General features: G+C 37.7%; 3 protein-coding genes across 10 annotated transcripts in view; 1 reads left to right on the top strand and 2 right to left on the bottom strand.

The window, feature by feature from the left end:
• Positions 1 to 14553, top strand: part of ZNF644 (zinc finger protein 644) — a 105853-nt gene that overhangs the window by 15111 nt on the left and 76189 nt on the right. The window lies entirely within an intron of this gene.
• Positions 431 to 975, bottom strand: LOC105704804 (small ribosomal subunit protein eS24-like). The gene has a single exon (XM_064372610.1). The coding sequence runs from the start codon at positions 940 to 942 to the stop codon at positions 547 to 549; it is 396 nt and encodes a 131-aa protein (XP_064228680.1). The 5' UTR covers positions 943 to 975; the 3' UTR covers positions 431 to 546.
• On the bottom strand, positions 11832 to 13192 carry LOC135272974 (heterogeneous nuclear ribonucleoprotein A1-like). Its single transcript, XM_064371769.1, has one exon. It carries the CDS (start codon positions 13153 to 13155, stop codon positions 12193 to 12195), a length of 963 nt encoding a protein of 320 aa, XP_064227839.1. The 5' UTR covers positions 13156 to 13192; the 3' UTR covers positions 11832 to 12192.

The following is a 14553-nucleotide window of genomic DNA, read 5'->3' as shown; positions in this document are numbered from 1 at the left end:
TATCACTTAAATCACTTGTTTTGTACTGTATACTTTTAATTCATTTTTGTAGTGGATGCCCTGGGAATTATAATTAACAACTTAATTTTAGTCTGGTTCAAATTAATACTAAGTTAATTTTAATAATATACAAAAATTTTGCTCCTATATAGCTCTATTCCCTATCCTTCCTTTGTTCTATTGTCATACATACATCCTTTTATACCTTTTAAATCAGACAGGAGAAAAAAAAGTCACAAAGAAAAAACAGTTAATACTGTTGTTTATATTTACCTATGTAGTTACCTTCGCCATGCTCTTTATTTCTTCATAGGGCTTCATGTTGCTATCTAGTGTCCTTTCATTTCAGCCTGAAGGACACTCTTTAGTATTTGTTTAAATCTGTAAATGTCTTAATTTCTTTTCCTCCTTTTTTTTTTTTTTCCACGTGAAAGTTTTTAGTTTATTAAGCTTCTCGTGAAAAGTCCACAGCGGCCATAGATAACATCATTGCAGCACCTTTACTCCTTCGGCTGTGATCCAATCTCCAGCTCACTGCTAGACACTTCATTTCTTTTTGCCAGCACCAACATTGGCCTTTGCAGTCCTCCTGACTTTCTTCATTCTGTTCTTGCGTTCCTTTCGTTGCTTTCTTGAGGTCTTTTTCTTCTCATACAGGCTATGTCTTGCAAGTCTATGTTTGAGTTCATTTTTCTTTGCATAATCCAGGGAATCATAAATCATGCCAAAGCCAGTTGTCTTGCCACCACCAAAATGAGTTCTGAATCCAAATACAAAGATGACATCTGGTGTGGTCTTGTACGTTTTGGCTAGTTTTTCCCGAATTTCTGTCTTAGGCACTGTTGCCTTCCCAGGGTGAAGGACATCAATGACTATTTGTTTCCTCTGAAGTAGTCGGTTGGTCATGAACTTTCTAGTGCGGATAGTTACTGTGTTGTTCATGATGGCGGCCTATCTTTAGACAGCTGGGGAGTAAAAGAGTTTTCCTCCCCGTTACGAAAAATAGTTGTAGAATTCATAGTTGGGAGTCTTTCTTTCGGTACTTTGACACCGTTGCCATCCAGCCTCCATGGTTTCTCATGAAAAATTAGTTGTTAATGTTACTAAAGATGTTTGTCTGTGACAAGTCGCTGCTTTCTTGCTTCTTTTAGGATTCTTGCTTCCTTTTTCAACAGTTTTATGGTTATGTGTCTAAGGCGTAGATCTCTTTGGGTTTATCCTCTGTGTAGTTCCTTGAGCTTTTTCCAGTGTTTAGGTTCATGTTTTTCATCAAACTGGGAGAATTTTTAGTCACATTTCTTCAAATGCTCTTTCTGCCTCATTCTTATATCCCCTCTCTTCTGGAACTCCTATTATGTGTATGATGGTATGTTTAATGTTGTCTTATAGGTCTCATAGGCCCTATGCATTTCTAAAATTGACTTTTCTTTCCGTTCCTTAGACTGGATAATCTCATTTGATCTATTTTCAGGTTCGCTGACTTTTCTAGTGAATTGCTCATTTTAGTTGTGCTTTTTAATTCCAGAATTTGGTTTTTTCCTCATAATTTTTATCTTTTATTGATATTCTCATACTTTTAGTTCTTTAGACTTGGGTTTCTTTTAGTTCTTTGAATATGCTTAAAATAGCTGATTTTAAAGCTTTGTCTAGTTTAGTAAGTCCCATATCTGGCTTTCCTCAGGGACAGTTTTGTGGACTGCTTTTCTCTCCGTATGTATGAGCCATACTTCGTTTTTTTTTTTTTTTTTTAGTATCTTGTAATTTTTTGTTGAATACTGCACATTTAAAATAATAACACAACTCTGATAATCAGATTCCCTCTCCCCTCTGCCCTAGTGTTATTTTAGTGATTTTTCAGAACTAATTCTATAAAATCTGTATTCTTTGTCACATATGGGCACTGAAATCTCTGCTCAGTTGGCTTAGTGGTCAGCTCATAATTGGGCAGAGATTTCCTTAAATGCCTGGGACCAGTAAATCTTTCTGTTGAAGTTATATGTGTGTTGGGACACTCCTTCAACACTTAACCAGGCACTTTACAACTCTGCCTTACTCTTTACTTCCTGCTTGTACAGAGCCTTAAGTTTAGCCAGAGGTGAGCACTTAGGTCTTTCTTGGGCATGTGCACAGCCCTTTCCATGCATGTGGCCCTCTAGAGTCTCAGGAATATGTTGGAGCTTTACAAAGTCCCAAGGTTTTTTTTTTTTTTTAAGGCTTTTAAGTCTATTGTTTGCCTCAGCTGTTCTTCTGTCCCTCAGCCAACTGCAATATGAAACAATTGCCTCTGATTGTTTTTGACAAATGTCCTTTGGATGTCCTAGGGTATTAGGGGAAGCGTTTATACTAGATAAGTGCTGAGTCGGGTCAGATTAAATAGATTTGTGAGTAGAGCCTTCTGGGAAACCATCAGACATGTTAAATAATGACAGTTCTCTGGGAATGAGGTACTAAAGGAGCTCTAAACTTATTCTGTCTTCTCTAGTGGCTGCCAGGCTGTTGGATTTTTGTTTTTACTTATAAAGCAATGGGGTCTGGCTCTGTGCCCAAGCTGGAGTGCAGTGGCATGGTCATAGCTCACTGCATTCTCAAAGTCTTGGACTCAACTGATCCTCTGGCTTCAGTCTCCTCAGTAGCTGGGACTACAAATGCATGCCAAACTCTTCATCAGTTTTCATGATCAAGAGAAAACAAATAGATTATTCTGACGTTTTAGCAATATATTAAAAGTGAAAGATGATCTCATAGACTCTGTGGCTTACACCTAGCTCAAAACATTGCTCTCTAGATATATCCTCCACTTCTACCTGATAATAACAGATAAGACTCAAATAGATTTTCCGATAAGTTTACTTTATTATGTTTAATATACTAAAATTTATAATGCAGATGTTTAAATTTTGGAAGGAGAAAAATGATGGTTCTTGGCAATTGTTATTTATCTTTTTTCTATAAATACAAATGACTGTGGAATCATCTCTGGATTCTCTGGTCTTAAAGACATACACATGCTAAGTTTATAATTTCATGATTTCTCCATATAACATATGCACTCTTCTAGAATCTAGATCTGAATGGATGACTCTGTGAATTAAAATTTTTAAACATTATTTCGAGATGGGGTACTGCCATGTTGCTCAAACTGGTCTCAAGGACTTGGGCTCAAGCAGTTCTCCCACCTCAGCCTCTCAAGTAGTTGCGATTATAGGCATAAGCCACTGTGCCCCAGGCTGCTAGTTTTCAAAGCTACTACCCAGCTCTGAGGGAGGATGGAAATAGGGCAAGATAAAATACCTTAAAGTGTGCTGGTCTTACCAAATAAGATTCTTCCATCTATCACTCTTCCTAGATTGCTACAAGCCTTTGGTTACTTTCCAGAGTTCACAGAACGTTGATTTTAACAGTTTTTCCCAGTGAATTTGCTGGTTTTATGGAGGAGATGGTTTTCAATGGTTCTTATTCTGAAATTTTTGATAATATACTGTTGAGTTTTGGGAGTTTCAAAATATTTTAGATATGAGCCTTTTGTTAAGTATATAGTTTGCAAATATTTTCTGTATTCTAGAGGGTATGTAGGGTTATCTCAATGATTTTTATTTTGCATTTCCCTGCTTCCAGATGTGACTGAGTACCTTTTAATATATTTATTGCCAAGTTTTATATATGTGTGTCTTTGAAAAGAATGTATTCTGCAGTTTTTTTGGGTGCAGCATTTATGTGTCTGTGTCTTAGTTTGGGCTTCTGTAACAAATACTGTAGACTGGGTGGCTTACAAACAACAGAAATTTATTTCTCACAGTTGTGGAGATTGGAAGCCTGGGATCACAATGCTTCATCGGGTTCTGATGAGAGCTCTGAACCTCTGATGTCATCTTTTTGATTTAGCATTGTTACTACTTTCCTTCTCCTCCCGCCTTTAAAACTCTTGTTGGTTTTATCTGCCTGGCCACAAACCCAATTTTTATTTTCTGAAAATAAGTTTATTTCACATCATTTTTGAAGGATATCATTGGATATGGAAGATGTTCCAGTGTCTCCATTTTTTCTGATAGGTCAGCCATTAATTGTATTGTTTTGATATGTAACCAGTCATTTTCTTTTTTGGCTGCTGTCAAGGTTTTCTCTTTGGCTTTCAGCAGCTTGACTATGATATATATGCATATGTGACTCTTTTTGTTTATTCCACTTGGGTTTGTTGAGATTCTTGGATTTGTTAAGTCAATATTTTCCACTGAATTTGAGATGTTTTGACCATTATTTCTTCAACAAAAATTTTTTTATGCTCTTTTTATTCCTTTCTTTTTGAGACTTGAGTAACATATATGTTGGACTGCTTGGTAATGTCCCACTGGTCTCTTAGGCTCTGTTTATTTTTCTTTAGTCATTTTACTTTCTGTTCTTTGGATTAGACAGTTTTATTTCCTTGTCTTCAGACTCACCAGTTCTTTCTTCTGCTATCCCTAATCTTCTGTTGTGTCATCTGATGAATTTTTTATTTTGTTTTTTTTCCCTTTTTTTAAGTTTCTGTCAGTTGTTTGAATATATATTTTTTGAATTTTTGTAACATTCTTAAAATAGCTACTTTGAATTAATTTAGGTATACTCAGAATCAGTGTCTGTTGATTTACTTTTCTTTTTTCCTAAGTCTGAGTCGTCACATTTTCCTCTTCACTTATCATGCCTTTTTTGCTTGAAACTGCACATGATGGGTCTCTTTTTTTTTTTTTTTTTTTTTTAAAGGTTAACTTCCTGGGCCCAGACTGCAAACTGCGGCCATCTCTGCTCTCTTCTAGCTTTGTATTGCTGCTTTGTTGGCTTGGCTTCTTGGAGGTCTCCCAATGTCTGAGTAAGTTGGTTGTTACCCAAAGATTTGTGGAGATTATAGTCTGATTTTGCCCTGTGGTTTTCTTGCTTCTCAGAATTTTACTAATTTCCAGCTGTTCTGCTGATGTTTGGTTCTGTACTTTAATACTTCAGCCTTGTAGACCTGCAGCTTCCTGCTACCTACACTGCGTAGTTGGGGAACGCACTCTATTGAAAGGCAACAAACTCATAATACAGTGCTATTTTCAAGGGTAGCATCGTTCTTTCTAGTTTCTGCCTACTTTTTCCTCAGCCACTTCAGGTCTTCTTTGTGCCTACTGGTTTATCAGTCATCCAATGATTTGGGCAAAGTTTATACTTAGAATTTTTGTTTCACCCCTCTGGTTCTCTGACTGCCATGCTTTTCCCATTTAAATTTCCAGCTGTTTTCTCAGGCCTGAACGCTGAGCCTTAGGGTGATACTGTCTTTCTCCAGAGATCATTTTTGTACACTTGTGAGGTCTCTAGCATTCTGTGATTAATTAAATTTTAGGGACTGAAGGATTGATGGGTGCATATGATATCAATAGGATGATGTATCTTTTTTTGGCTTGGATTTCTTCTGTAGTAGTTTCATTCCTAAACATGTTCTCTCCATGTAGTGTGGCAAAGGTAGCCACTGGTTGCTCTAACCTGCATCATTCTTGTAGCTGTTTCTGCTGAAGATTCAAGTGACACTTCCCAATAGTTTTTGCAAATATACTAAGAAGCATTCTACGTCTCCCACTCCTGGATATAGTCCCATCCATGAAGAAATTACTGTGCTAGAACAGGGTATTCTGATCAGCCTAGGATTCAGGTGCCTAGGATTGGGGCCACTGTAATAGTTGAGTAAGAATGTGTCCCTAAAGGAAAATCAGAATACTATTAGTACAAATAGAGGCAATGTTAGAGACAGAAGATTGCTCTATAACATTTTTTACAGATTTTGGAGTGTCCTGAAAAATTTCACTGTATGATTGGATTCAGTAAGGCTGTCTAGGAATAATATTTCACAAAAAATTGTAATTGTAATTGGTGACATTACTTACAAAAATGATTTTGCTCAGTTTATGTATCTCTGAATTTGAAAAATTTTGTGATAGAATGTTTTGTAGAGTTACTGCTGATAAAAGAATAAAATAGATTTAGTCATTTTTCCCCTGTTGTCTTCAAAAGTTAAGAGACCTAAATCAAATGTTAATCTAAAATAACTCCTGGGGCTAAGAAAAATGTATTATGGTGTTGTGAGTTGCTCTATCAATTAGCTATTGTTGTGTAACAAATTACTTCGAAACTTAGTGGTTTAAATCAACAGTATTGTTAGATCAAGTCTGTGAGTCAGCCAGGCAGCATTTCTGGTCTTGACTGGGCTCATTTATGAGCCTGCATTTAGCAGCAGGTCAGGAAGGTGGCTCTGCTTCTCTTCACTGGGTTCTCATATATTTGGGCATTGACTGCCCATAGCCTGATCTAGGATGGTCTGTAGTGAGCTGGCTATAGTTTGGTCTAGCATGTGCTGTGACATCTGGGATACCCTCCCATCCTGAAGCAGATGAGAGTTGACTTGTTATGGTGGTGGCAAGGTTTTGAAAGAGACAGAGAGCAGAAGTATGCAATGTCTCTTGAGGCTTAAGCTCTAAACTGGCAAACTGTGACATCTGCTGGATTCCACTGGTGTTTCTTATAAGGTCAATCCCAGAGTTGAGAGCTCAGGGAAGGAAAACTACTTCTTTTTTATTTTTATTTTTTAAGAGACAGGGTCTTGCTCTGTTGCCCAGGCTGGAATACAGTGTCACAGTCATAGCTCACTGTAACCTCCAACTCCTGGGCTCAAGCAGTCCTTCTGCCTTGGCCTCCTAAGTAGCTAGGACCACAGACATGCACCACCACACCTGGCTAATTTTTATATTTTTTGTAGAGGCAAGGTTTCCCTGTGTTGCTCAGGTTGGTCTTGAACTTTTGGCTTCAAGCAGTCCTCCTGCCTTGGCCTCCCAAAGTGCTGAGATTACAAGCATGAGCCATTGCACCTGACTGACCACCTCTTGATGAGAGAAGCTACAAAACTTCACTGCCAAATACATGGATAGCAAGGTGATACAGAATTGGGCTATTTTCACCATCAGCCTTTTTGATTCAATTGGTAAAATTAGATTAATTTTCAGTATTTAGTTCTGAACTCATTGTAATTCAGTAAGAATTGTTTGCATATAGAAATTAGGGCAGATACAAGTTTTGTATATCAATCTGTCTAGTAGTCCAGATTACTCTTTTCTATATTTGTTTGATAAGTCAGGTCTGATAAGATTTTGGAAGCATTGTTTATACATTGAATTACCAATTGTAAGTAGATGTTGGTAAATTAGTAGTTGTTCAGAGGTGATTCATTTATATCTTCTTTTGGTTATAAATGAATTTTTGTGCGTGTTCATTTATTCTTGCTTTGAGATTTGACTTTTTTCTACTTATTCTTTGCATACTGTGAATTTTTAACAGATTTATTGGAGTATAATTGACATATTAAAAAATCACATTTAAAGTGAACAATTTGGGGCCAGGCCCAGTGGCTCATGCCTGTAATTTCAGCACTTTGGGAGACCAATGTGGGCGTATCATGAGGTCAAGAGTTGGAGACCAGCCTGGCCAACATAGTGAAACCCCATCTCTACTAAGAATACAAAAATTAGCCGGGCATGGTGGCACGTGCCTGTAATCTCAGCTACTTGGGAGGCTGAGGCAGGAGAATCGCTTGAACCTGGGAGGCAGAGGTTGCAGTGAGCTGAGATAACGCCAGTGCACTCCAGCCTGGGCGACAGAGTAAGACTCCACCTCGGAAAATAAATAAATAAAGTGAACAATTTGAACAGATTTGATGTCTCTATACACCTATGAAATCATCACATTCAAGATAAGGAACACACCCTTTAGTTTTGAAAAGTTTTTTTGTGTCTGTTGGTACTCCTCTCGTTTGCCCAGGCAGTGACTGATCTACTTTAGGTCATTTATAAAGTAGTTTGCATATTCTGGAATTTTACATAAACCATGCAGTACGTACTGTTTTTGTTTGGATTTTTTTTTTTTACTTAGCATAATTTTTTTGAGATTCATTCGTGTTGCATATATCATTAGTTCAGTCCTATGTATTCTGTTGCAGGGATATAATATAAGGATTCACATGTTGATGGACATTTTTCTCCCAGTTTTTGAATATTGCATGTAAAGATGGTATGGACATTGGTGTACAAATTGTTTGATATGTTTTGGCTCTGTGTCCCCACCAAATCTCATGTTGAATTGTAATTCGCAATGTTGGAGAAAGGACCTGGGGAGAGGTGATTGGATCATAAGGACAGATTCCCCCCTTACTGTTCTTGTGGTAGTGAGTCTTCATGAGATCTGCTTGTTTAAAAGTGCTTAGCACTTTCCCCTTCACCCTCTCTCTCCTGCTCCACCATGGTAAGACGTGCTTGCTTCCCATCACCTTCTGTCATGATTGCAAGTTTCCTGAGGCCTCTCCCAGCCTTGCTTCCTGTACAGGTGGTGGAACTGTGAGTCAGTTAAATCTCTTTTCTTCATAAATTACCCAGTTCCAGGTCGTTCTTTATTGCAGAGTGAGAATGGACTAATACATCATTGTATGGACATACCCTTTCATTTGTATGGTTAAATACCTAGGAGTTTCCACTCCATGACTGGATCCTGTGGTAGGTGTATGTTTGACATTGTACGAAATGGTAAAACTTTTACGAAGTGATTGTACCATTTTATGGTCTCATATAAATGTCTGAAAGTTTTAGTTCCTCCACTTGTTCACCAACACTTGGTATGGTTGGTCTTCCTAATTTTAGCCATTCTTATAGCTGTGTAGTGATACCTCATCGTGCCTTTAATTTGCAGTTTCGCAGTAACAAATGGTACTGAGCATCTTTTGATACGTTTGTCATTCATATATTGTTGCCAAAGTGCTGCTTCAAATCTTCTGACTATTTTGTAATTGGGTTGTTTTATTATTGACAGCGTTAAAAGCAGATTTATTGAGGCATAATTGACATGTAATAAAGTACACATATAAAATTTACAGTTAGAAAAGTTTTGACCCACATATACACTCAGGAGACCACAAACAAGATGACGAATATATTCATCACCCCCATAAGTTTTCCTGGTGTCACTTTGTAATTCTTCCTTTTCCTCCACGTTCCTTTTTTGGAACGTGTCTTTTAAACAGTATAAGTTTAGGATTACTTTCCTTTTCCACTGAGGCAAGACTCCTTTTTATCGGGTGTCATGTGAATTATGAGATTTTCCACTCTGAAGAGAACGCTATTTCTGGTGCTGTGTGAGACTAGGGCAATTAATTCCCTTTCATCCTTTTGGGTGACTCTTTCCTTACTTGGATAGTTTCCACACAGAGTTGCTCTAATCATTATGTAGATACTTGAGGGTGTTCTTTGTGCAGTTATCTTCTCTTCAGTACTCTGCCCTGTGTATGCTCTCTAGCTGATGGCTTCTTTGGACTTTTAGCTTAGTCTCCTCAACTCAAGGAGACCACCAGATTCTGCATAGATACTCTTTCCTTGGGCAGGGATCTGTGCTTTCTCCAGGCAGTAGTTTGCTCACCTTATTTCCCTTTCAGGGTTCACCATCAGTGGTTGCCTAATGTCTAATACCTGAAAACTGTTGTTTCATATATTTTCTGATTTCTTGAGTTTTCAGGGAGGAGAGAAAACCCAATTCCTGTTATTCCATTTTGGCCTTGTATGTACTTTCTACTCTTCATATTTGTCTTTTATTTTGGTTAAAACACACACACACATACACACATGCACACACACAAAAAATAGTAAATTTGCCATCTTAATTGTTTTTAAGTGTACAGTCTAGTAGTATTAAGTGTATTCACATCGTGTATAGTAGTATTAAGTGTATTCACAGGTCTCTAGAACTTTTTGACTTTGAAAAACAAACTCTGTATTTGTTAAACACTAATTTAGCCTCCTCTCTCCCCCAGATTTGACAACCACTCCGCTTTCTGTGATTTTGACTATGTTAGATACCTCATAGATGGAATCATATAATATTTGCCCTTTTGTGATTGGCTTATTTCAGTTATCAAAATGCCCTTGAGGTTCATCCGTGTTGTAGGATGTGACACAATTTCTTTCTGTTTTAAGGTTGCATAATATTCCATTGTATGTATATGTATTCCCTTTATTAATATGTTGGTGGACAGTGGGTTTCTTCCTTCTCTTGGATCTTGTGAAAAATACTGTTATGAACGTGGACATATAAATATCTTTTTGAGATACTGCTTTGAATTCTTTGTGTATATGCCCAGAAATGGAATTGCTGGATCATATGGTAATTTAACTTTGAATTTTTTGAGGAACTGTCATACTTTTCATAATGGCTGCACCATTTTATTTTCCCCCCAACAGTGCACCAAGGGTTCCAGTTTCTCTGCGTTCTTGCCAAGACTTGTTATTTCCTGGGTTTTTTAAAATAACAGCTTCTAGTGGGTGTAAGGTGATGTCTTGTAGTTTTGATTTGCATTCTCTGATGACTGATGATGTTGAATATCTTTTCTTTCTTTTTCCTTTTTGAGACAGGGTCTTGTTTTATTGCCTAGGCTGGAGTGCAGTGGCACAATTATGGCTCATTGCAGCCTTGACCTTCCAGGCTCAAGTGCTTTTTCCACCTCAACCTCTCAGGTAGCTGGTACAGGCGTATGCTACCACACCTATTTATTTTCACTTGTTAAAAACATTTAGTAGGGACAAAGCCTTGCTATGTTGCCCAGGCTGTTCTCAAACTCTTGAGCTCAAGTGATCCTCCCACCTCAGCCTCTCAAAGAGTTCTGGGATTACAGGCATGAGCCACCACACTGGGCCGAGCAGCATCTTTTTAAAATGTGCTTGTTTTATATACTGTCTTTGGAGAATTGTCCATTCAAATACTTGGCACATTTTTAAATTCAGTCATTTCCTTTGTTGTTGTTGAGTTTCTTATATTACATATTTTGGTAGTAACCTCTTATCAGATATATGATTTGCAAATATTTTCTCCCACTTGTAGGTTGTCTTTTCACTCTGTTGATTACTTCTTTTGATATACAGAAGTTTTTAAGTTTAATGTAGTTCCATTTTTTGTTCCCTGTGCTTTTGGTGTCATGTTCAAGAAATCTTAGCTAAATGCAATGTCCCAAAGCTTTCCCCTATGTTTCCTTTTAGGAGCTTTATAGTTTTAGGTCTTACATTTTGGTCTTTATCCACTTCGAATTAATTTTTGTATGTGGTGTAAAGTAAGGGTCCAACTTCATTCTTTTTCATGTGGATGTTGGATTTTCCCAGTACTATTTGCTGAAAAGACTGTTCTTTCCTCACTGTATAGTCTTGGCACCCTTGTCAAACATCATTTGACTATAAATACATGGGTTTATTTCTGAGCTGTCTATTTTGTTTCATTGGTTTATATGTCTGTTTTATGCAGATACTACTGCTGTCTTGATTACTATTTGTATTTAGTATGTTTTGAAATCAGGACATGTAAGGCCTCCAAATTTGTTGTTCTTTTTCAAGTTTGTTTTGGCTCTATGGGGTCCTTCAAGATTCCATATGAATTTAAGGATACCTTTTCCTATTTCTGCAAAAAAATGCCAATGGGACTTTGACAGGGGCTGCATTGAATCTGTAGATTGCTGTGGGCAGATGGACATTTTAAGTCTTTCAGTGTGTGAATACAGTATCTTTCCATTTATTTGTATATTTTGTGATTTCTTTCAGCAGTGTTTTATAACTTTAAGTGTACAAGTCTGTTGGATCCTTGATTAATTCCTAAATATTTTCTTCTTTTTGATACTATTGTACATGGAATTGTTGTGTTAATTTCCTTTTCAAATTGCTCGTTGACATATAACTGACATTTGTTTGTGTGCTTTTATTTTTTGTATTCTGCAACTTTGTTGAAATGATTACTTTTTTTTTTTTTTTTTTTTTTTAAAAAAAAAAGACATTTATTCAGCGTCACGATCAGACTATTACATTTAGCAATCAACAGCATGGGTGCAAAAAAAAAAAAGAAAAAGAAAAAGAAAAAATCTACATTAAAACCCTTTGTTGGAATGCTTTACACGTTCCACAGAACAGAAACTAAAATAACCTGTTATACAATTAGTCACAAATACAGTCCTCGAGTTTTTTGCCCATACACATGAGTATTTGTCTAAATCATGTCTTCTTTGTAGCAGCTAGGCCCTGCCACCACTGTGCTTGGCTGAGTTCACAAATCTGTTGTAACCTGTAGCTTCCCTGTCACTTCTCTGGCTCTCCTCTCCTGCTAAGCTTTGTTTCCTAATTAAAATCTTCTGCCACTGCCATAGCTACTGCTGCTACTGGAACCGCCATAGCCACCTTGGTTTCGTGGTTTGGCAAAGTATTGGCCGCCACCACCATAGGGGCCAGAGCTTCTGCCTCCAAAGTTTCCTCCCTTCATGGGTCCAAAATTTGAAGACTGATTGTTGTAACTGCCAAAATCATTGTAGCTTCCACCACCTCCAAAATTGCCTCCATCATTACCAAATCCATTATAGCCATCCCCACTGCCACCATATCCACCACCACCACGGCTGCCACCAAAGCCACCACGACCACTGAAGTTTCCTCCATGACCAAAGTTGTCGTTCCCACCGAAACCACCTCCACGACCACCACCAAAGTTTCCAGAACCACTTCGACCTCTTTGGCTGGATGAAGCACTAGCCATCTCTTGCTTTGACAGGGCTTTCCTAACTTCACAGTTGTGGCCATTCACAGTATGGTATTTCTGAATGACAATCTTATCCACAGAGTCATGGTCGTCAAAGGTTACAAAGGCAAAGCCCCTTTTCTTGCCACTGCCTCTGTCAGTCATGATTTCAATCACTTCAATTTTTCCATACTGTTCAAAATAATCTCTTAGGTGATGTTCTTCAGTGTCTTCTTTAATGCCACCAACGAATATTTTTTTCACAGTTAGGTGGGCACCTGGTCTTTGAGAATCTTCTCTTGAGACCGCTCTCTTTGGTTCCACAACTCTTCCATCCACTTTGTGTGGCCTTGCATTCATGGCTGCATCCACCTCCTCCACAGTTGCATACGTGACGAACCCAAAGCCCCTGGATCTCTTGGTGTTTGGATCTCTCATTACCACACAGTCTGTGAGCGTTCCCCATTGCTCAACATGGCTCCTCAGGCTCTCATCGGTTGTTTCAAAGCTCAACCCTCCAATGAAGAGCTTCCTCAGCTGTTCCGGCTCTTTAGGAGACTCTGACTTAGACATGATCGCAGGGAGAAGAGAGACTTTAACGATGCTGCTTCGGCGGCGTCCACGGGCAGAAAGCGAAATGATTACTTTTAACCTTTTTTTTTTTTTTTTTTAACTTAAGTATTTTCTACATATGAGGTCACATCTGAGAACCAGGGTAATTTTACTTCTTCCTTTCCAATTTAATTGCATTTTATTCCTTTTTCTTTTCTAATTGCTCTGGCTAGGACTTCCACTACTGTGTTGAATAGAAATGGTGACAGTGGGCATTTTGTTTTGTTCTTGATCTTAACACTTTCAGTCTTTTACTGTTGATTATGATGTTGTGGGCTTTTCATATATAGCTTTTATTATGTTAAAGCTTCCTTTTATTCCTAGTTTGTTTTCACATGTTGAATCATCCTTGCATTCCAGGAGTAAAGCCCACTTGGTCATGATGTGTAATCCTTTTAATGTGCTTTTGAATTTGTTTTGCTCCTATTTGTTATGGATTTTTGTATAAGTATTAATCAGGGATTTATGTCTATAATTTTTTTCTTGCTTGTTGTGTCTGGTTTTAGTGTCAGCGTAATGTTGACCTTATAGAATGAATTTGAAGTATTCCCTACTTTTCAATTCTTTATAAGAGTTTGAGGAAGATTGGTGATCAATCTTGTTTAAATGACTGGTAGCATTCTTTAGCGAAGCCATCTGGTCCTGGGCGTTTCTTAGTTGGGAAGTTTTTGATAACTGCATCTAATCTCTGTTTACTAGTAATAAGTCATTCAGAGTTTTTATTTTTCATGTCCTCATTTTGCTAGGCGTACATTTTTAAGAATATGCCAACTTGTTCTAGGTTATTCAGTTGTTGATATATAATTGTTCATAATATTCTGTTATAATCCTTCTGGCATCAGTTGTAATGTCCCCTCTTTCAGTTTTGATTTTCATTTTTCAAGCCTTTTTCTTAGTCTAGCTAAGGGGTTTATTGATTTTGTTGATCTTATTTTTTTTTTTTAATTAACTCTTGGTTTTCTGTTTTTTTCTTGCCTTGTTTTCAGTTCGGTATTTAGTTGGTCTCTGCCCTAATATGTATGTATTATTTTTCTCCCCTCTGCTACTATTGTTTGTTCCTCTTTTTCTAATTCCTTCAGATATAAAATTAGGCTGTTGATTTGTGTGTTGTTTTTTTTTTGGAGGTGGAGTCTTGCTCTGTTACTAGCTGCAGTGCAGTGGCGTGATCTGGGCTCACTGCAGCCTCTGCCTCCCAGGTTCAAGTGATTCTCCTCCTGCCTCAGCCTCCCGAGTAGCTGGGAGTACAGGAGCGCACCACCATGCCCAGCTAATTTTTGTACTTTTTAGTATAGAGATGGGATTTCACCATGTTGGCCAGGATGGTCTCGATCTCTTGATCTTGTGATCTACCAGCCTCAG

The sequence above is a fragment of the Aotus nancymaae genome, unplaced genomic scaffold (genome assembly GCF_030222135.1).
Source record: "Aotus nancymaae isolate 86718 unplaced genomic scaffold, 86718_ANA_hifiasm-v0.15.2.pri h1tg000007l, whole genome shotgun sequence".
NCBI lineage: Eukaryota > Metazoa > Chordata > Mammalia > Primates > Aotidae > Aotus > Aotus nancymaae.
The sequence above is the reverse complement of the archived record's forward strand: the minus strand, read 5'-3'. Positions and strand labels throughout refer to the sequence as shown.